This window comes from Ilyonectria robusta (assembly GCF_021365365.1).
Source record: "Ilyonectria robusta strain PMI_751 chromosome Unknown BGZ61scaffold_3, whole genome shotgun sequence".
NCBI classification, from domain to species: domain Eukaryota; kingdom Fungi; phylum Ascomycota; class Sordariomycetes; order Hypocreales; family Nectriaceae; genus Ilyonectria; species Ilyonectria robusta.
The window spans coordinates 2,003,591-2,025,064 of record NW_025764437.1 but is presented as its reverse complement, the minus strand read 5'-3'; the positions used below and the strand labels follow the sequence as shown (position 1 = coordinate 2,025,064).

The window sequence follows — 21,474 nt, the reverse complement described above, 5'->3', positions numbered from 1 at the left end:
CGAGGCCTAGACCGCTAGCCCCAAGCACAAGCGCGTCCCCGTCCAATCTGGACTGCCCCATGTCGACTTCAATTCTGCCTTGCGACGGCTGCTGGAAACGGAGGCGCCGCGGGGGAGGCGCTAGGGCGGGCTGCGGCTGAAGCTGGCACCTGCGGCGGTTTGAGGCGGCGGGTCGTGGTGGTGATGCAGGCTCGGGAATCAGGAGGAGGAGGAGGCCGAGGGGAATTACGGAGCGGGATAAGTGGATTATGGAAGAAATAGGATTGAAGTAGTGCATTCGAGAAGAATTCTCAAGCCGTAGTTTGTCCTAATTTCAACCGTCGAGTTCTCATCACTGACGCTGTTTCTCTCGCAACTCCTTGTCCTCATGGTGGTGACTTGAAATGCCAGACGCCGACTAGGCCAAGTCTCAAATATCTATGTCTCAGTGGAGACCAATCACCAAACAGAGCATCAGCATGGCCCTCCGCCACCAACTTCAATAGTATCAAAAAAAGGAACAATGAGCAAAACTGCGTCGGCAATACGAAATAATAAGGAAACATCGTCGTATCACAGGTGGCCTCGACCTTGCTCCAACGCGGCATCCATTGCGCAATAACCTCCATTGCGCAATAACCTCCCTTGCGCTCTATCCCGGTCGATACCCACCTCGGCCCTGCTCCGGCATCTGCGAGTAGCACATCATTATCCCCACCCGGCACTGGGCAATCCACTTATTGATGCCCTTGACTCCAGCTCGCAGATCCTCTTCTCCGCAATATAGCTAGAGCATCCATCAATGCAAAGGGTTGGGCTTCTCTGGAGTCATAACGCCCTGCAGCATGGTGATTTGGTTGCCGTTAGTATCAACACCAGCGTAAACCCCTTGGGTTAAGAACACTGGAACATGTGCATCAGCAACAGGACACATCGGTTTAGTAAAGTCCTGTGGTATCAATTCTCTTGATGCCTTTCTCGGCTCATCAATCTATATCTATGAGCAAATCGTACACGATTTTCTATTCAGCTTCCTCAAGACAGCCATTGGCACCTTTTTAGAACTTGAACACCTGCTCGGCCGAGTAACCGAGCTCCTTGAGAGCACCAGTCAGCTCGCCCTGGTCCTTGGGGCTGACCTTGTTGCCAGAGATGGCGTTCATCAGGCCGGGGGGTCCGCAGACGAAGACCTTGATGTTGCCGCTCTTAGGCTCGGGGAGGACAGTCTTCAGGAGGTCCTTGGTGATGAAGCCGCTGTTGCCAGCCCAGCTGGCCGGGGGCTTGTCCAGGACGTAAAAGGCACGGAAGCGCTGGGGGTAGGTGTTCTCGAGCTCGTCGAACTTGTTCTTGAGAAGGATATCCTCCTCAGTAACGTTGCCGAAGATCAGGGTGACCTGGGTCTTGTCTTCGGGGTTCTTGAAGATGCCGCGGAGGAGCTGGTACATGGGGGTGATGCCAGAGCCGCCAGCGACGAGGGCAACGTGCTCGTGCTTGTTGGCGGTCCACTCATACTTGGGCAGAGGACCCTTGATGTCGAGGGTCTGGCCGGGGACCAGGGTGTGGATGTGAGAGCTCATGGGGCCATCGGGGTACTTCTTGACAACAAGGTCAACGAAGCCCTGCTCATCTGAGGACAGTATTAGAAAGTGTTCAGGAAAACGGGACACATGCAAAACAAACCCTCAGAGCTGGTAGGAGTGTAAGGTCGGAGGGTGGCCTTCTCAGCACCCTCAGCCTTGAACTTGGTCAGGACAGCGCTGGTGAGGGGGAGACCCGAGACCTGGTCGCTTTCAGGAAGCTCAAAGCGGACACGCTTGGTGTTGTGGTTGATGGTCTCAACCTCGGAAACCTTGAGGGAGAGCCAGCCTTGTTCGCCACCAATGAAAGCCTTTTTGGGCTCAGCGACGACCACCTTTTTTACTTCGGCAGCAGGGGAGGAGGATCCGCTGAAGTACCAGTAGCCGGCACCAGCCAGACCGGCGGCGCCAGCAGCGTACAGCAGCGCGTTGGAACCTCCCGCAGCACCAGCCTCAGTGGCATAGCGGCGGACGTGCTGATGGAAGTTAGCAATCGTGATGCGATTGTGATGCGATCTACAGCGGCACCGGAGGCCATGTGGTGGCGTGGTGGTCGCGTGTAACCCTCTCCTAGTGGCGGGCGAAGGAGGGGGGAAGAATCTGGTGGCGGGACACTCGACTTACCTTCTTGAGCGGCTGAGCCGCGCGAGCCGCAGATCTGGAAAACATGTTTTCGGGCTTGGGATGCTTGACTGAAAGTCAATTGACCTAATTGACCAGCGAGACGATGTTGTTGTGGTGGAGATGGACGAGAGGGAGCTGGTCGCAAATATGCAGGCGAGCTCTCCGAATCGTCGCGAGTGATGACGTTATCGCCTCACGTGACATTCCGGAGTCCTTGTGGACCGTGGCCCGAGGGTCGCCGACGCCGGAAACCCGGATATAGGTAGGTACGAGAAGGACGGCTTCAGAGCGGGGATGATTCGATGGATTAGAAGGCAGTCTATTTCAGATTGGTAATCCAAAGCGGGATATGGAGCAGTTCATGTAGTAAATGTCTCGGCCAAGCATGCTTACTCGTCCCGTACCCCAGATTCTGGGTTTCCTCCTGCTCCAATCATGTCTAATTTACCCCAGGTGTGCACATAAGATGCGAAGCTAGAGATAGTAGTTTTTTTGAATGGTGTTGGAAGCTTGTAAGCTTTACTATGTAAAATCGCACGGGTATCCCGGCAACCATACACTGTTTGAGGTTGAATCGGTGGATGATCGGGATGACCGTATCGACTCGAGAAATAGGCACTATTTTTATGGACTAAAGCTAAACTACCTTATTTATATAAGGCTTAGATTTCCTAAGTTATTAGGTATAAAAAAGCCTGAAGGCAATAAGTGGGGGATGGATTCAGGGCCAATTTAATGAGTCGATACGGTAGAATGCCACTTCCTGGACAAAAGCAGCTTGTATTCTAAAAGTTGTGAGACCTCTTCGTCGCTGCTTGGCTCTCCAAGACAATAGAGAGCCATGGACAAACACGGCACAATCAGTTTAGCCTTGGATAGCGTCATTACTCGGTGACACATGTTGGGTTTGAGCTCTACCTGTGCCGTAAACTTCGCACAGCATCATCTCTTCACTTATATATATCCAAACACGCTATCCTCTCCTCGCCTCGTCGAGCTCTTGTGCCGCATCACTCCCCCCAGTTCGTCATCAACCACTTCTATCTTGAATCATTCCTCCGTATTATGCCATGATGGTTGGCATTGGTTCCGGTCTCTCCACTGTTCCTCCTCTATCCCTGTCGCGCTTACACCCATTCTTGATATCATCCACGGGTTCATCATATTCGGTTTGAGTCCTCCGCGGATGTTCCTGGTGACAATGACGGCCAAGATTGCGCCAGTTTGGTAGTCCAGGAGCTTTAGGGCACTCTCCAATCTTGCTTCGTCGTCGCAAAGCCGTCTTTCGTCAATCCCGTCCGGAATTATTGGTATATCCACCCGTGTCCCGCTGAAGGATACATCAAGTCATGAACATCTTCAAACATGATAAATCTCTCGTCAGATCCGGATCGGGTCATCGTTCCCCATCCATCGCCTCTTCGCTAACTTTCTCTTCCCCAATCGCAACACTTGGCTTTTCTTGGACCGGTGTCGTGTTCGCATCCGCCCTCTTTGCATCTTGACTCTCTCTCCTTATCCCTGTATCTTGGTGCTGGGAGATTGTAGGCGTGTTCGCTTGGCTCCCGCCTCGCTGTCCGTGATAATGAATGACTTGAGGCGGGGCTTGAGAGTGGAGGCCTAGCTGTTGGGTCGGGTACAGATCAAGATCTTTGCTCGAAGTCGAGAACATCGACACGATCGGCGGCTGGTGGTACCCGTTAGTTGCGTTGCTGGACGATGGAGTGTGGCCATATTGACCGCTATGCTCCGTCTGGGTAGGCGTGCCCACATCGTTTGGGGAGCCAGATCCCTCTCCAAGGTGGCCAGTCAGGCTGGTCATTCCTCCCTCGATGTCTCGAAGTAGCCGCACGTACTCCTCGGGGACGAGTCCACTCTCTTCCGTCTTTGGGTCTTCCGCCACCAACCAGCCCTGGCCGTGTCGATATGAGACCCAGATGATTTGGCCCTCCTTCAAGGGCAGCTCATTTTCATTCTCCCGCTCAAAGTCAAACAAGGCGACGGCTTTTCCGTGGAACTCCTCGTCTGGAGACGTGATGGTAAACTGATAATCGCGTGAGTAGCGAGATTGATCTTCATCATGAAGGCCTGGAGACGATGGGGTGCTGGAAGCGTCTGATCCGGGCTGATAGTATTCAATGCCCTCGGCAGGGTTGGGCTGCTGGGCGATGTGGTATGCGCGACTGTGTCTTGCCTGGCCAGGCGGGTAAGTGACATACTCTCCACCAGGACCATTCGCCTCGCCACCTTGATTCACATAGTACCGTTCACTACCATCCCCGCTAGTCCCCACGTAATAACCCCGCTCGTTGTCGTAGTTCGCCGTTGGATGCGTCCCTCCCGTGCCGTGGCCGTCAATGTCACGGCCTGATCTTCTTTGACTGAAAGCGACCGTAGCAGAGGTAGACTTGTGCTTACGATGGCGCGTGGCCACAACAGGGCTCTGTAGGTCATCATCCTCGCTGTATGGAGGTCCATCGCCAAAATGAATCGGAGCGATATCATGACCGCGATTATAACCGTCAGGAGCCCAAGAGTCCCAGGGCATCTTCTGTTCCCACGAAACGGGAGGGTCTGAGAGCCTGCGATGCTCGCTAGCGGGGGTGGTCATGCCCGAGGGCGGCCGTGAAGGCTCCGGAGGGGGGCCATAGTGCAAGTGATGCGTGACAGGGTAGGCAAAGTCCCGCACCAATGTGTATGAGAGGCTCGAGGGATAGACGGAAAACATGTGAGAGGTTGGCCGGGATCTCGAAGGCGCGGAGCCCGTAGAGTATTGAGAGAGTCGGTTCTTGGATGCGTGCGACATGGGGCGCGACAGGGTGCTTCGGCGCGATGCGGGAGAGGTGATCAGCGGCGGCAGCGCGGGGTGGTTAGGGTTCGGTGAGGAAGAAGAGGCTGCCGCGGGGGGAGGGGTTTCTGGGGCGGAAGTCGTCGACATTACTGCCGTCGTCGTCATGCCTCGCAAGGCGAATAGGGCGACGGTCGTGCGATCTCGCGCACACGGCCGCTGAGCCGCCAGACAGTGGAGGATGCGGCACGCCCGGGGCCGCGGTGGAACGACGAAGAGACCCGCGAGGGGATCGAGACGGGGACGGAGCGAGATGGACGAGGCGACCGCAACGCCGAGGATTCGAAGTTTGGCAGGCAAAAGGTTGGATCGCAAGGACAGCAGACGTCAAGTCAGCCGCAGCGCGAAGTCGCCGAGAGGAGTCGGTCGGCGGGCGCCAGAAGAGGGTGGGTTGAGCCAAGCCCTAACGCAATGCCAGACGACCAGTCGTCAGGCAACAAGCAGAAGCAGCGTCGAGGAACAGTCAACGACGCGGGGCGAGGCGATGGCAAAGGAGCGTAGAGAAGTAGAAGCAATGAAGAGGGCGGCGCGGAAGCGACAAGGGCGCAGGTGCTGCGGAAGGCGAGCAACACAGAGTCGGTTGGTGAAGTCGAAGAGTGAGCCTGGGTTGTAGGTGGTAGGCAGAGACCGAGGTGGAGTAGTGTGGGAGGAGGTGAGGCCAGGCTAGTGAAGGTAGTCGCAGTCGCAGTGGGGAGTGGAGAGTCGAGGGACCTTCCTTCAGCAGGTTGCCAGCCTTTGCGCCCCCAAGCTCCAAGCCCCAAGCCCCAAACCAGGTCCAGGTGGCAGGGCCCAGCGCCGCAGCTGCTGAGGCGACGACGCTGTAGCGCAACACACCACTGGAAGCAAGCGCGTCGCGCACTGATCCTACTGGTTGAGGCTGCAGAGCCAGCGAGTCAGCGCCTGTAAGTCGGTCCCGGTAGCCAACCCAACAATGGGATTGGAGGCTGTCCGTCCCTGTCCGTCCCTGTCCCCCGTCGTCGTGACCTCGGGCGGAGGTTATTCCCACTGTTGCGCCAGCTGCGCTTGGTTTCTTCGGGGATAATATATTACGTGCAGAGTGTGGCGCACAGGATCGGGGAATGGTCTGCCCCCGGTGCCCGGCTGTTTGCAGCTCTGTTGTTGGGACACCTTTGCGCTCTAGGTTTCATTGATATGTCAGAGTGAGGGGTCGACAACCGCTCTATCCCTCGGTGGGCTGTGGTGGGTGGGTTGGTGCCGAGGGTACATGTGTGCTACTCACACGACAGCCAGAATACCCACGCAGTCAACCGGTTTCAATTGACTGCTTGCAGTCAGTCGCACGCTCGGCTTCCGTAGCCCTCATTCCACGTACATATATACGTACTTCGTAGTCATCGTTGGTTCATCAGAGCACGTACAACCATGGCAAAGACGAACCCCGACGTGGCTGATGAGGAGACGCACCCCCGGCCAGCCGTCTAACCGTTGTCTGCTCTCTTCTACAAATAGCACTCACTACCTACCTATCTTGGTACGCTACGAGCACGACTATCGTATGTGGTGAATTCGTACTCCATGCGAACGGGGATCGCCCTGGAACCCCACCCGCCAAGTTGGAACCTCAACCTGGGAAAGACGGCCCTGCTCATCTCATGTCGGGCTATTCTGACCGGGAGACGAACAGGGTATTCGAGGTCGCGATGAAAGCAATCTCCGGGGCCGGATCGCTGCCGTAGAATCGACTCGGGCATGCTTGGAAATTAGCAATCGTGATGGCGCACAAAATGCTGAAACTCGAAGCGGGCTGGATAAACAGATGCGTCAACGCCGCTAAGCCGGCGGTCCACGGGTCGATCACGAGCGTTTCCTTGTCGCATGGCATCCATCTTCATGCAGACGACTCGTCAACCCAAGCACTGAGGGAGCCACTGTAGAGACGCAGCCGGCCCATCATAAGATCCGTCCCGCCCTCCCGCAAGATGCCGCGATCCTACGGTAGAGGCACGAGACAATTTTTGAGGCCTAGCCAAGCCTGAATAGCGCAATTCTCCAGCAGGGTTGTCACAGATGATGAATTGGCAATATTACCTCCCTAGCAACTCACACCAGGCCGGGCACACGGCGCAGCAGCACCAGCAAGCCATGTTTTGATGACCCGAATGCCACCTTCGGGACGTCGTCCCATGTCATGGCGGCCAACGCGTCTTCGTATGCTCCGTGCTGGCGTTAAGCCTAGCAAGAGTTCATCCCACCCCCCCTGCAGGGCCTCCATCGGCCTCATGCACTCAATTCCCATCCTCCAACCTTTTCCCAAGGATAGGCAACAATGGGAGACGATAATGCCCAAACAGCGGGCATGCTGCCACTGGACGTCTATTTTGGGTGACAGTGCACGAGTGGTCGTTCGCAGGGTATCCTGATTGGACTTGCCCAATGCGTCGATTCGTTTCAGGTTATGCGGGCGCCAACCGGCCAATTGCCAGCGGTCGAAGACACCAACAGTGGGCCCTCTTCCTGCAATGGCAACCACGGTCTATTTGCCGGGTGTGGACTTGCCAATTGGAGGCCTTTTCCTGTCCTACTCACGATGAGGACTGAGGATGAGCTGAGTGAGATTGCTCCAGCTAGCTCGCTGATCCGGGGTTGTCGAAGAGAAATTACAAAATATATCTCCACAGCCCTTCTTTGCTGGTGGGCAGGTATTTTGCATAGGTTGGGGATGCTGATATTAGCGGTTGACCACGAGAGAAATACGGGAAGGCTTAAACAAAACCCAGAGCCACAGCAACACCATTGGTTTCAAAGGCCTGGCCACATGAATAGAGTTGGCACCAAGATACGTCAGGAAGCCCAATTCCTTCTCGTCGTTTAGAACCCTACCACGCGATGCGACCATCATGCAGGTACGATTGAAGTAACAGTCATGCTGCAGATTCATGGATCGGCAATTGAGCTTCGTCAATTGTCAATAATTACCTAATCAATTATCGCCTAATCAATTATCGACACAGGCGCGATCCAAGGATTCCATTCTAAACAATTATGACATAAGCAACCCGTGCGCAAAACGCCGGATTTTACCCGATCCGCAGAACTTCACCCACAGCTCCGCTGAGCTTTTTCTCCAACCTCCCTCCACAACAATCCATCATCCATCTCTCGAAGCGAGAGGAGTAAAATTCTGCAACACCAAGGCGCCGAACAGTAGCGCCGTGATGACCTGATCATCAGCCCTCTATCCAACATCCGATATACGGTAAGTTCTCTGTTAATGCTATGTTCATTTTTCTTCTATGATGAGATTAAATTATTGGAGCTGTCTGAATTTCTTTGTTGAGACACATCATACGCAACTTTATCCTGAATGAAGATCCCTCGCCACCTTTAGCTTTATTTGACTTGTCGCCAGCGCATCTGCTAACGTGGCCGAGTACAGCACCTCAAGAACCATTGGCCTTCGACCCCAGAGGATGCGACGAGACCTTACTCTCTCTCAGGACCTGGCTTTTCCATACGGCTAGAGATTTGACTCAACATGGAGGTTGCGAATGGAAGCTCGGCGGCTCAGGGCCAGGATGGTACGGCAGGCCAAGCTGAAGGATACAAGCTCAAATTCTGCACCGTCTGCGCGAGCAACAACAACAGGTTCGTCTCACATCAACATCTTCACAATCTGATCCCACAACTAATTTCCGAAACAGATCCATGGAAGCCCATCTCCAACTTTCGCTGGCAAAATACCCTGTCATCTCATTCGGGACCGGGTCTCTCGTGCGCCTACCCGGCCCGACCATCACCCAACCCAACGTTTACCATTTCAACAAAACTTCGTATGACAGCATGTACAAGGAGCTTGAGGCCAAGGATTATCGGCTTTACAAGAATAACGGAATCCTGAACATGCTGGGCAGGAACCGTGGTGTCAAATGGGGACCAGAGCGGTGGCAAGACTGGCAAGTTGGTGTGCCTCGCCTCCAGCATTCCAAAGACAGCGGCAGTGAAGGCACCGAGGGCGGCCTGGTTGACGTAGTCATCACCTGCGAGGAACGATGCTGGGATGCTGTCATTGATGACTTGCTCAACCGAGGCTCACCGCTCAACCGACCAGTGCATGTCATCAACGTCGAAATCAAAGATAATCACGAAGAAGCTGCCATCGGTGGGCAAGGCATTTTGGATCTCGCCAATTCCCTCAATGCCGCCGCAGCAGAAGAGCGAGACGCTGTAGGTGCGACCACATTCGACATTGGCAGTGCGGCAAGCAGGGCCACGTTTGATGAGCGAGTGCCAGATGTTCTGGCATCCTGGCAAGAAAGATGGCCCAACCTGCCAGCAACTTGGACTGTAGCTTGGTTTTAACTAGGAAACCAAACGCATCCTGTTGCGGTGGAGAAGTGACATAGGCCGAGGTCCGACCTGGGAATGCGTCCTGGAACGACTCTGTTCCAACAGACCGGTCGGTAGAGATCTGTGTTCCAGTCCGCAGTGATCTGCAAAATCTCTTACATGCACATGCAATTGCATGTTTGCGGTTTCCCGTGAATTGACTACGATGCTGCGGATAGCCATTTCTAGGGTGTTGGCATGATATCCGCATTCATGTTCAAACGCTCAAGCTCGGGGGCAGTACCACTTGCAAAAGATCGGCAAGCTCAGGCTTGTCTGGGATAAGCCTTGGCCCAGATCCCCATGATCTTGGCATTTAGAGATTCAAGATTGGATCCCTACCTGCATCGGCAGATGTGACTACTTTCGCGTGATCTGTGCGACTCCTATCTTTGATTCCCTGGAGTGTATCATCTCATCTAAAATACTAACACAACAACTCGGTAAGCCTCTAGCAGCTAAAATAATTAAATAAAGTAAGAAATAAAATAATAAATAGATTATTTTTATAGATAATTAGCCAGCTAATTTTAAAGTTAAGAGTTTTTTACTGCCTGTTATAATATTAAAGCCTGTATTGCAGGCAATTACAAGCTAGTGTCACTTCAGCACGATTTCACTATCTCGGGAGCGTAATTTCTTGTCGTGCTACGTAGAGTAATGGGCATAATGAGTGTGGACTCATCAGGCTCTTTGTTTGTGTGCGGGCATCACAGCTCGCCCAAACAACTGCCCATGCATCCGGATACGCCGGGATATGGCCACGGCTTAGTCTCTCCTCCCTTTGGCAGCCCAGCGTGGAAGCTTTTTGACACCGAGTATATCACGGCGCTATCCTGCCGGTGAGCCCCTCGCCGTATATTAGATTCATGATATTGATCGACGAGCCGGGGATAGCGTCGGCCCGTGCTTGCACTGGACGACGATTGCCCAGCAGCGTATCATGCAATACGGAAAGTGGACAGAATGCATGATGCAATTGTTTGTCGGTGACGGAACGTTGACGTGATCGCTGCGTCTCGCGCAATCTTCGAATTTGTTTACAGATGATTGCGCAGGTTACAAGCGGAATGTATTCTGGCGTTTGTTGACTGGGTTGTTCATGTGCAAGTATCGGTCTAAGCCGACCGGGGCAATCCAGAGGTGGGCTGGCCAGCCCCGGGCCGGCATAAGAGGAACTTATCAAGGGCTGATGACAAGGTATCTCCCGAGACTCCGGGCAAGGGGAGCGAGGCTTCTGGAAATACGACCACAACGAGACTGCGCCTCCTTCGTAGTGGAAAAGGAAATGGTCACTAGCAAATTAATTACCTACGACGTACGTACCTGGCTTGGTACAAACACAACGAAGTGCTATTACGATACAAATGTCTCTGCCAGTCGTTGTCCTCTCGGGCGGTTGTGCTGCTGTCTTGACGCTCTGCCCCCTGAATGGAGTTGGCCAACGGGAATTCAAGACTCCCTTGCGGTGACATTTAATAGCGTCGCGTGCCCTCATGGAAGTTGAGATGAACAGCGAGTTATGCATTGTGACTTGCCTCTCTCCCAGCCACTAGCAGGCCTTCCCTCGACAAGCAAGCTCCTAGTCCAGGGGGTTTGAAGGCTGCTGGAGATAGATACGTACCGAGACTCAGTCAAGTACCACCCAAAGTACACAGCAATACTACTACTCCGCACGGCGACTGTACGTACTCGCAGATTCGCCAGATGAGGTGTTGAAGACTGGTCGGTTTTTAGCGGCGGCTCCCATGCCGCGCAAGAGCAGGGCGCCCAAATTTGTCCGACGCCACCGGTGGAAGGGCTGCTTCTGACAGCGCCAGCCCAGTTCGCTCCCATGATGCCCCTGGCCTGATTCCCAAGTTGGCCACAGCGGGCTCCAGTGGCTCCAGTGGCTCCAGTGGCTCCAGGTGGCTCCCTCCCACTCCCTGCGGGGCCATCCCCAGCACGTCGTTCGGGCTGGGTCACTGTCCCTCGCTGGCGAATCACTGCGGTCGGTGTGCTGGCGGCGCGCTGGCAGGACGCTGGAGACCGCCCAGAGGCTGTCGGCTTCAGGGGAGAAGGCGCCAGTTGATAGCCTGTCGAGCACTAATAAGGTTGGGTCTGGGTTGAGCCTGGGCTTGCATCCTGGGAAGGGGGGGTCGGAGCAGTATCGAGATTGGGTAGGAAGGCTGGCGGAGGAAGTGTGACAACTTCAATGGTATCTCCGCCGTCCCCACACAGTTCAAGTTGCAATTCGATGAACTCAGCAATAGGAGGGCTTTCTCATAAAACTTGGGAATCGAACAGCAATTCAATGTTATGTACTGTAATGTACATTAGGCTATCAACAGTGACTGAAAACTCTCTTCTAGCAGAACAACAACTACTAGCTTATGTGCATTACTTGAGTATTGAACAATAAGAGTCTGGGGTGCTCTCTCCTGAAAGATATTCACACACTGTGTTACACTGTACATCTGGTACGTACCGATACCTTGGGAAGTTGTCAACTTCCTGCCCCAGCCTTCGTGCAGTGAAGCGACAGGCCAGAGGCGACACCCTCCAGCACACCCTCCCGCTGCAACAGGCGACGAGTCCGGGCTTTGTCCCTTGCATCCGCATCTCTAACCACAGGCCAGCCAGCCATTCAGCGCCTTGCTGCAACCACTCTTCAGCTGCTGTGTATCCATCCATCATCCGACTGACACGGTAGCGGCTGAATCGCTTGCTCGCCTCTGGAGACTCCTGTCTCGCTGTGGTTTCTTGCCTGCTCTCTCGCGGCTCTTCTCTTGCGGCTCTTCTCTTACGGTTCTCGCGGACGGAGTCCATCGTCCGTCGTTTTGTCCTCGTCGCGGGCGTCGTCATCTACATCCTCCAGCATAGCCCATCGACCGGTCGGTGGATTCGAGAAATTGCAAGTCGATTGTCGACAATCATTGCTAGCAGGGGGGGCCTGCCAGCTTGGCAACCGACCAATAGCTCATTTCCCGACCGTCGAGATCTGATCCGCTCACGCTGGACGCTGGTCCCGACTTTGCTTGATCTGGAGAGTGGACAATTTGACGCTGGATGGACGCTCTGTACGCGCTGCACAGCACGGAGTCCAAGGAAGCCGCAAACCAGGGATTTACACACACGCGCTCACACACCACCCTCCCGCATTCGGTCCAGCTCCAGCCAACCCCCTTTCGGACCAAAGCGACCATCCCCTTCTCAGGGTCGGTCACCCGCAGAGTCGTGGAGACGCAGGCGCAGAGTCGTCTTCTTTTTGTTCCACCATCCACTGTACACCGATCAATCCTCGCCCCTTCTCCGGTACTGTCTCTCTATTCTCCCCGTCCCCCCTCGTCTCGTCTCGTCTCCGTCACTGCCGCCCGACGTTGACGAACAATCCCGGCATTGCTTTTGCTGCCACCACCGCTATTCTCGTGGTTCAGACAATCGGGCCCGTCCCTCAAATACCTTCGGCCGCTGGAGACATCTTGGCATTACGCCCCTGAAGGGACACCAATTGTGTGGGGGAACCTAGTCCTCGATTCCAGGGACGACGCACCTGCATTTCGTCTGGTCCCGCGTGGCGCCCTTATGAGACAAGCGACTGGCTCTGCTTCGTCTCCCTCCATTCTCTTGCCGCGCGACACCTTCTTCCCGACCTCTTCCTACCATCATGAGCATCAGTGCAAGCCGCAATGCGCCGTTGTCCCCCATCTCTCTAGGCGGTAGCGAGTTCTCCGTCTCCAAGTACCAGGCCGGCGACGACGCCCCCTATCTCAACGGCCGCTCCAACCTCGCCTCGCCCCCGAACTCGGGCGGCTCCAGCATCAACATGAGCATGAACGGCTTCCCCTCGGCGCCCCGTAGCAATGGCGGACCCTCACCGCCCGCCTCTATCGCACGTTCCAGTCAGGGCACCAACCTCTACGCCAGGAGCGACAGCGGTCGCAACAGCGTTCGCGCTGACCTTGACGAGTCTATCCTTAGCGAACATTACGTCGCCTTGCGAGCATTTCTCAACACCCGCGACCCGAACCATAAGCACCAGCCGAACAAGGCCCGCGACAAGCTACTCCGACTGTCATCCGTCCAGTTTTACGAGCTCAGTACCGATGTCTTTGACGAGTTGATCCGAAGGCAGGCCGCCGCGAGGGCCCCTCCCAATGCCCCAAATCCTGTTCCTACCTTCCTACTCCCCGAGAAGAACTTCCACCCAAAGCGAAACCAGGCCCGCCAGAGACTCTCCTCCCTCGGACCACCACGATTTCGAGACCTCGCCGCAGATGTCTTCCACGAGTTAGAACGCCGCTTTCCCAATTTTGTCGGAGGCGACCTCCAACGCCAAGGAAGTCCCATGTCGATCCGCGGTGGTCCGGTAAGCCGCACAGGCACTCCAGTTAATGGCAATGGTAATGGGTTCCCCCCGAGGGGACAAAGCCGCATGAGACGGCCTTCCGATGCACCCTCCATGAGAGGTCCTCCACCACCAGATGCTTACGGGATCCCAGCATCTCCAGGTATCCCCAACGGCGATTATGGACGACCAACGCCAAAGCAACTCAACCAGAACAACACAATCGTGCCGAACAAGAGTACCATGCTCGAAGAGGATGACGAAGGCGACTCCTTTGCCCTAGAACAGGTCACAAGCAACCACGAAAGCAAAAGAAGTGGTGATAGCGCTATCACCTCAGAAGTGCGTGCTTTCGATCTTCCGCATGGAGATAATCGATTACTAACAGATTCTAGGCTGACAAGAAGCTCATTGAAGACTACCAGGCGCAGGTACAGGACTTGCAGGGAAAACTGGACGGCATGGAAGACGTTATGAGAAAAAAAGAGGAGGAGATGAACAGCGCTCTAGATCAGGAGCGGGCACGATCCACTGCCACAGGCCTTGAGAAGCAGGAATGGTCTGACCTCCGGCTTGACCTCGAGAACAAACTAGCCAAGGCCCAGAACTTGAATGACTCAATGGAGCAAGAACTCCAAAGGGTACGGGATGATCATGACTCCGAAACTCAACAGCTCCGAGATCAGGTGGCCGCGGCGCAACAAAGCTCCCGGAGCATGAATCCGGCCGACGGGGACTCAGAACTCCAACGGGAGAATGAAGACCTTCGGAACGCACTAGAAGAGCAACGTCAGGTAACGGAAGAGGTTCGGCGGGAAGCTGAGGAGTTCTTGCGTGAGATGAGAATGCTCTCCCAACAGAGCGGTTCAACATACGAAAGACAAGCTGAGCTCGAGAAGAATATTGAGCAGCTTGAGCACGAGGTCCGAGAGTGGAGGAATCGTTACGCTCGCACCAAGACTCAACTGAGAAACATGCGCGCCTCCTCCATGGGAGCCGGAATTGAGCATGATGCTGCCAAATTTGTCCGGGACAAGGGATTTGCTGACGACCGAGGCCTTGTTAAGGATGTCCACGTTACCAAGTTCCAGATCGCGATTGACGAACTACTACAGAAGGCCAGGACCGGAGACCCGGAGAATGTGATTGACGCAATGAAATCGGTGGTTGTTGGCGTCCGCCGCATCACCAAGGATACTGATGTTTCTCAAGCCCACAATGAGGAAATGGCTCAACAACAGAAACAGCTTCGAACCAAGGTCTCGGCGACCGCGAACAACCTGATCACTGCATCCAAGAACTTTGCAGCTGGTGCCGGAATATCCCCCGTTTCCCTCCTTGACGCCGCAGCATCCCACCTTTCAGTTGCCATTGTGGACCTCCTCCGACTGGTCAAGATCCGGGCCACCCCCACCGATGAACTGGACGACGATGAGAACGAAGGAACCATCACTCCCGTGGAATCGACTGGATTCTTTTCTCCGCTCAGCACCGACCCAGTGTCTGCTACCCAGGGTACGCTCCCCCTGCCCCCACCATTCCAAGGCCTAGGAACCCGAGCAAGCGCAGACTCATCGGCCTATAGCCCTGTGAACTCCCCCCGGCACTCCACGGACCCGTACTCCCGGAATGGACCTACGTCCAAATCGAACGGCATGACCAACGGGATGGGTTATCCTGCTGCGGTGCCGAGCGCTCTCAACATCAACGGACACGGAGCTCACCAGCAGGATACCCGCGCCGCCGAGGACCTCAGAGTAAGTCTACTGAGAGATTGCGACTACGAAGAAATATACTGACAGGACTAGATTTACCTGGAGGATCAGAATGCACTTTTAGTGTCCGAAATTCAGAATCTTGTGGGCACCGTGCGTGGTGATGCCAACATCCGACAGATCAGTGCAGACATCGGGTCCATCTCTGCCGTTGTGGGCAAGATTATCACCGAGGTGCAGGCCAACGGCTACGGTGACATGGCAAACCGGTTGGCAGACTGCCGAGCGCGACTTCTTGAAGCCGGTGATCGCGGCGAGGATATGGCCAACATCGGCATCGACACCGACTCCAATGAGTGGCGCATGTGGACGCAAACACTGCCACCCATTTCCTTTGAAACGGCTCGTGAAACAAAGGAGCTTGTCCAACGGATGGATAGGCTAGCAAATCCAGGCGCAGTTGACGAATTCTCATAAACCCTGTTTTTCTTTGAGTTGGGCTTCTTTCAGGAGGCTCGACAATTATGCCGATTTGCACGACAAGTCACTACGCCTTCGCTTTTTATGTTTGGAGAGGGGGACTACCTTTGATACCCACTTGACGCAGAGCTCTCGATATCGGACAGTTCACGATGCCCCTCGCTTCTCAACTTTGGATTTAATCAGGGAAATGCGGGAGAGTGGGGTTGTGCTGGTCAATATTTGAGTGACGACGGGCCGGTGGCAAGGACAAAGGCATTACGTTGTTGGGTACGCAATGCTGCGCATGGCGTGGCGTTGGACATGGTTCTGTTGATGCATGGGTCTGATGATACACTTGGGGGGCAACATGTTTTATATGCCCGGCCATTGGCCAGGGGTTTGCATCAAGTCTATTGTGCATCGTGAGTAGCGAGGAGAGATTTTGCTTTCGCTCGTGGCGTGTGGGTGGTGTTTGAATGATAATAGACGTACAGAAGGAAACGAAGCAACGTTCCAAATGCTCTTTCGGTCATTTATCTCGTGAAGAACTAGTAATAAGTTCTATGATACATGTTCTTGTCACCGAAGACTTCATCCCGTCTGGAGGGGGGATCTGCCTATGGCACTTGTGAAACTTGGTTCATGGAGGAGTCTGCTATGGATCCTCCAGGGATATTTCTTATCCTTTCTATCATCTCCGCCCTTGCAAATGCGTCTCAAGGAGTAGGCCAGTATACAGGAGGACGCAGAAAGTTCGCACCCGATTTGTTGTGCCGTGAGAGACCAGGCATAACAGGAGAGTATTTCCTGCTACTTGATAATAAGGTATTGCTTTCTTGACAAAATAAAGATAAAACATAAATACCATGCCTTAGCCCTTACCTTAGCCCTTATTTTGGTGATAAACTGTACTCTAATCCAACCGAGAATCCATCTTTGGGTGATACCTGATAAACGTTTCGGCGCCTAACCACCATCGCCTGACCCTCCCGACCTCTTGTTCCTCTGTAGAATTCAGGAAACTTGACCATGACACATATCTCCTCGAGGTTCGGGCAGTCACCTGCAAGTTTGCAGATCACCTTTCTGTACCAACGTTTCTGTTCAAGGGGCGTCAACTGTTCCGGCCGTCCATGGTGGCTGTCGTTGTTTTCGATCAGCTTTCGCCCGAGTCCCTCCTTATGAACGGTAAAGGCAACCCGTTTCAACTTTTTGAATCGCAAAAGGCCCCTCGCTAACCGCCTCTGGTCTTTTCGCTGCAATACCCAGTCAGTAACTCACTACCTGAGCGATGTCACCCCTTGATGATACTTACAAACTGGACAGCACTGTACCCGCCAGGAGTGAATCTTTGAAGACTCCACTTCTCGTCCAAGGCCAGCCACTCCAGGTCTGGAAATTTGGTCGATAAAGATTTCAACCTGGCGAAGTCCATTGACGCGATCATCGTGCCGGTGTTTGGCGGGACTGAGAGATGCAGTCTCTTCAAGCCCGGATGGTATTTGGCGAAGCCCATTGACGCGATCATCGTACCGGTGTTTGGCAGGACTGAGAGATGCAGTCTCTTCAAGCTCGGATGGTATTCGGCGGCTGTCACGATCTCTGACGAAGATTCTCCCGTGTATACGTGGAGGGACTCGAGAGTGTTATTCTGGCAGTGCTCCAAGATTGTCTTCGGGATGTTTCTGTACGGAGCAAAGAATCTCAAGCTGGCAATGTTCCACTTCCGGTCTTTATGTATAGCGTCGATTATATGTGGCTCCAAGGCTCGGGTCACGCCGCCGAGATTGAGGGAAAGTGTGTGGAGATCGTTCATCGCAAGGACACAAGACACAAGATTGCGAGCGAGTTCGTCGTGATTGTTCCTGGGTCTCCCACGTCGGCTGTTCTCGATCGAGGCTACCCATCGTCCGCCTCAGCAATCCTTGGTGGCGCAATCGTGATAGTTGCTTCCCTGCTCAATTCGAGTCATTACACTGTTCTCGCAGCCCGATTCTCAACTTACCTCACGCATTTCCTGACGTCTTTGATGTCGAAGAATCTTTGGCCTGAGATGAACTCGTGGAGGGTATCGAGAATTGTATCAACATGACCAGCAAGATGAATGTGGGCGAATAGCCTGTCCACCATCATATTTCGACACCGCTTGGACAAGCTGGAGAGGACCCTTCGGCTTTTGATGTCCAGAAGCGGCGAGATCAACAAGAATATTTCTGGTGGGAGTCGTTGAAGCATTGCCGGCTTCTTGACGGTCGGCGCCGCAGAGGAACTGATGGTTTCTGACACAAGTTAGCATGTAGCTCCGGTTCAGGCGACTGGCACAGTACCCTATGAAAATAGTCATCGTTCGTGTTCCGGTGATAAGAAGCGTCAATACGGCAGAGGAAAGGCTGCAAGGGATGGAGTAAGGTATTCTGAGATGAGGCGAGGAGGAATTTTGTTTGGTGGTTGAGTGAAGGAATCAAAATTCGGAGAGCACAAAGAGGGCTTTTTTGTATTGCTAATGCCCAGGGCAAATTGGTACCCTTGAAATCGGAATTCTTAGACCTTAGGCTTAGGTTTATTAATAAATCCAAATTAATGGAAGATAAAATAATCAAATCAGTTAATGGTCATTAGGGAATAGATTCTAAGACTTAGTCTTTTAAATAATTTATTATAATAACCAAGAGGTTAGGGTGCTCTAGCACACACACATCCATCAACAATAGGATCAACAATAAGAGAATTCAAGTATATTTGGTGCGGACTAAAAGTTTTCCGTTGTCAGCTGCGAGGCAGCTGGCAGAAAGGTGAAATGGCGGACAGCGCGGGTCGAATATAGTGGCGAATGTAATTCTTCCGGTGGCGCAGGGAATTCTCGGTCAGCTTCCTTGACTCCAGATACGTGGTCAACTTCATAGTAATCATCAGAGCTAGTACAGTTCTGGTACTGTGACCTGAGTGAATTGAGACTCGTGATGACGATGTCGTACTGCAAAAGCTCTCGCACCGGAAATTTTGTGGAGTTCAGCACGATGTAGGAGGGGCGATGTTCCTAAAACCAATTACACAGTCAGATATCGTATCGCGAGACCAGCGGACAATGCAACAACTTACCCTTTTGAAGTGCTTCTTGATCTCGTCTACCCACTGCGCGATGCAGGACTTGCGACAGACGATAAGGATAAATCCGCAATGGGGAAGCATGCCCTGCCGGATTCCAGCGCAGCAGTCAGCGCCGTAAGTGACTTTCCTAGTCCAACAGGATCGCAAAGAAATCCTCCTTTGAAGATGGATTTCGCAAGCACCTTCAACTTTTCTTTGCCCCTTGCCTGCCAGAGTCTGAGTGTCGTTTGGAGGCCAGGGACTGTTGTTGGCCTTTGATCGTAATTCCACAACCCTCCCTTGAAGCTGAATTGTGCAAGCACCTTCAGCTTTTCCTTACCCCTTGCCTGCCAAAGTTTGAGTCTCGTTTGAAGGCCAGGGACAGTCGTTGGCATGCGATTATAATCCCTTAAAGACTCCTACCAATATCAGTACGATGACACAATACACGATACACAATATACATAGGAGGAACATACCAAGTGCTGCTCGAAGTTGGAACTGTTTAACAGGTCCAAAATCTCTCGTGGTCGGTCGGAAATCCTGACGCACTCTGGGAGTTCCTTTTCTGACCACCCTGACGGGTAGTTTGAGTCCAACTCCATATCTGCCTCGAAACTTATATCCCCCCCTGCCAATTCGGTCTCAAGCCGGGGTCGTTTCGAAACGACCACGTCCTCGGCAAAAGACAAGACAGCCAAGTCATCGGCCTTCCTTTTATCTGCGAGGCTGCCCGCGATGTCAAAAGGCGAATTCGGACCTAATGAATACATGCCAGGACGCAGGTACAGGGTGATGACGGGCCGCAAGTTGTTTCGTTTTCTGCTAAGCTCTTGTATCGTCATTCTCTCGGTTCTGCGACAAAACTCTCGCATGGAGTGGGAGAAAGCCAAGGGTCAACGGCCTCTGCGCTCCGAAAAGTCCCAGCCGAGGCCGACAAATGGGGTGCTACCGTAGAAGGAAGGCTCTAGAGAAGCCCTCCGCCAAAGTTTGACGTATGGGTTAATCCACACTCCTTGTATGACCCAGGCACCGCTAACTCAAGCTTCATAGCCGAGGGCGGTGGCCAACGCCCGTGATGGCGGCTTCTGACGAGGAACCCGGTTTTATTGCAATCATCCAAACGACTCTCCGCTGCCTCATCTTCCTCTGCTTCCTCATCGCCATCGGCTGCCTCATCGTTTACCTCATCCCCTTTGTCTTATTCATCCTCTTCATCTTCTTCGCCTTCCTTGGCTTCCTCATCGCCCTCATCCCCGACAGCGTCCTTGACCCCTGCGGGAACTATGCCTCAGACACTGAGTCCTTCGGGATGTTGAACTCGTACCAGTAGAGCAGCTGTCCTCGTCGGAGAGCGAGAAGTAGCTGTCGTCGGAGGGGGAAGAAAGCAATGGCGAGAATGGCAGCGACCAGACCCCCGAAATGGGCATTCACGACGAGTTGGCAGACCTGATGGACGTGGATGACCCATGATGAGAGACGAAGGAAGGGGAGGGCGAGTTCCTAGCAGAAAAGAAATTGATTCGTAACCTGGTTTCAAAGTCCCGCTCATGCATTGATACGACCGAGTTTCGCGATCCTCTACACTGCCCCGGAAACTGACCCTCGCCACATCCCACAACTGCCTGCCTTAGCTAGTACCGACCATCCTACATTACGGAGACCCTACCGAAAGAAGATGCCGCAAACTGAAGTTCCAGTGAGGGCACTCGCCGACAAGCTGATTCTTTCGGTCGAGAACCCAGGTCTGATACAATCTTGACGTCGGGGAAGAAGCTCCTGACCGGTTTGCCAATGGTAGCAAACCTTAGCCTGTGTGGTTGACGACTGGAAGTGTGTTTCGGGCCAAACTTTTTCTGTTGTCGGCTGCGAGGCAGTGAAATGGCGGACCGGGGAGACTGTTCCGCAGATATTCTGGTCATACCCAATCCGCGTGATTGTCTCGCAAACCAAGGTACAGTCAGTGGGATGCACAAAGTGTACGCCCGATCTCAGTCACTCATACAACATACTGGTCTCCAAAAATAACTTATTATAAAGCAACACAAGCCTAGTTTACTTACCTAGGTAGTTCAAACTCTCACGGTACAAGCATTCGGGTGCAAACTTTCCGCGTCCCACTGTATCAAATGTTTGTTTTCTTCCTAATGATGTATAACCCCTATCTTCCAGTCCCGTTCCAGCTTTCCATTTGAATGAATAATCAACCTGCACATAGAAAAGAGTATAACTTGATATCACTAATATGAGTATGATAAAGGGCCATGCACCGCCCATATGATGTGTGTGACACGCCCAGGAAATGATGTCCTTTTCTCCAAGATTAAAGCCACGGAGCCATTTCACCCACCCGTCCATTCCCAACGCCGTCGCAATGCCGTCAATGTTCCGCTGCCGTGCCATTCATACAAAGGGGGCAAATATGGGTACATACATTGGCTTGCGGATTGAGCCAGTGTACAGATATTCCCCTTGTCTACGCCTGATGTTATATGCTGCGGGAGGTGG

The 21,474-nt window shown here is 53.5% G+C and overlaps 8 protein-coding genes across 8 annotated transcripts; 3 read left to right on the top strand and 5 right to left on the bottom strand.

The window, feature by feature from the left end:
- Positions 1-1,037: 1,037 nt before the first annotated feature.
- Positions 1,038-2,225, bottom strand: BGZ61DRAFT_342340 (uncharacterized protein; the record flags this gene model as incomplete). Its single annotated transcript, XM_046239495.1, has 3 exons — positions 1,038-1,606; positions 1,660-2,032; positions 2,181-2,225. The coding sequence occupies 3 exons, from the start codon at positions 2,223-2,225 to the stop codon at positions 1,038-1,040; spliced, it is 987 nt and encodes a 328-aa protein (XP_046109745.1).
- A 1,351-nt stretch (positions 2,226-3,576) lies between these two features.
- BGZ61DRAFT_343570 (uncharacterized protein) lies at positions 3,577-5,118 on the bottom strand (the record flags this gene model as incomplete). The annotated part of the gene is made up of 1 exon (XM_046239610.1): positions 3,577-5,118. One exon carries the CDS (start codon positions 5,116-5,118, stop codon positions 3,577-3,579), a length of 1,542 nt encoding a protein of 513 aa, XP_046109744.1.
- A 3,406-nt stretch (positions 5,119-8,524) lies between these two features.
- BGZ61DRAFT_528212 (RNA polymerase II subunit A C-terminal domain phosphatase SSU72) lies at positions 8,525-9,348 on the top strand (the record flags this gene model as incomplete). Its single annotated transcript, XM_046253220.1, has 2 exons — positions 8,525-8,634; positions 8,691-9,348. 2 exons carry the CDS (start codon positions 8,525-8,527, stop codon positions 9,346-9,348), a joined length of 768 nt encoding a protein of 255 aa, XP_046109743.1.
- Positions 9,349-9,946: 598 nt separating this feature from the next.
- On the bottom strand, positions 9,947-12,321 carry BGZ61DRAFT_560693 (uncharacterized protein). Its single transcript, XM_046255794.1, has 5 exons — positions 11,843-12,321; positions 11,680-11,737; positions 11,068-11,460; positions 10,702-10,802; positions 9,947-10,670 (listed from the first exon to the last, which is right to left on the bottom strand). The coding sequence occupies exons 1-5, from the start codon at positions 12,217-12,219 to the stop codon at positions 10,199-10,201; spliced, it is 1,401 nt and encodes a 466-aa protein (XP_046109742.1). The 5' UTR covers positions 12,220-12,321; the 3' UTR covers positions 9,947-10,198.
- A 559-nt stretch (positions 12,322-12,880) lies between these two features.
- On the top strand, positions 12,881-16,172 carry BGZ61DRAFT_132629 (uncharacterized protein). The gene is made up of 3 exons (XM_046237175.1): positions 12,881-14,044; positions 14,098-15,459; positions 15,511-16,172. Exons 1-3 carry the CDS (start codon positions 13,022-13,024, stop codon positions 15,892-15,894), a joined length of 2,769 nt encoding a protein of 922 aa, XP_046109741.1. The 5' UTR covers positions 12,881-13,021; the 3' UTR covers positions 15,895-16,172.
- Positions 16,173-16,769: 597 nt separating this feature from the next.
- Positions 16,770-18,114, bottom strand: BGZ61DRAFT_473607 (uncharacterized protein; the record flags this gene model as incomplete). Its single annotated transcript, XM_046248476.1, has 3 exons — positions 16,770-17,135; positions 17,195-17,762; positions 17,885-18,114. The coding sequence occupies 3 exons, from the start codon at positions 18,112-18,114 to the stop codon at positions 16,770-16,772; spliced, it is 1,164 nt and encodes a 387-aa protein (XP_046109740.1).
- Positions 18,115-18,628: 514 nt separating this feature from the next.
- On the bottom strand, positions 18,629-19,739 carry BGZ61DRAFT_473606 (uncharacterized protein; the record flags this gene model as incomplete). The annotated part of the gene is made up of 4 exons (XM_046248475.1): positions 18,629-18,916; positions 18,979-19,071; positions 19,170-19,385; positions 19,446-19,739. The coding sequence occupies 4 exons, from the start codon at positions 19,737-19,739 to the stop codon at positions 18,629-18,631; spliced, it is 891 nt and encodes a 296-aa protein (XP_046109739.1).
- Positions 19,740-19,839: 100 nt separating this feature from the next.
- On the top strand, positions 19,840-20,299 carry BGZ61DRAFT_528209 (uncharacterized protein; the record flags this gene model as incomplete). The annotated part of the gene is made up of 2 exons (XM_046253219.1): positions 19,840-19,919; positions 20,020-20,299. 2 exons carry the CDS (start codon positions 19,840-19,842, stop codon positions 20,297-20,299), a joined length of 360 nt encoding a protein of 119 aa, XP_046109738.1.
- Between the last annotated feature and the right edge of the window lie 1,175 nt (positions 20,300-21,474).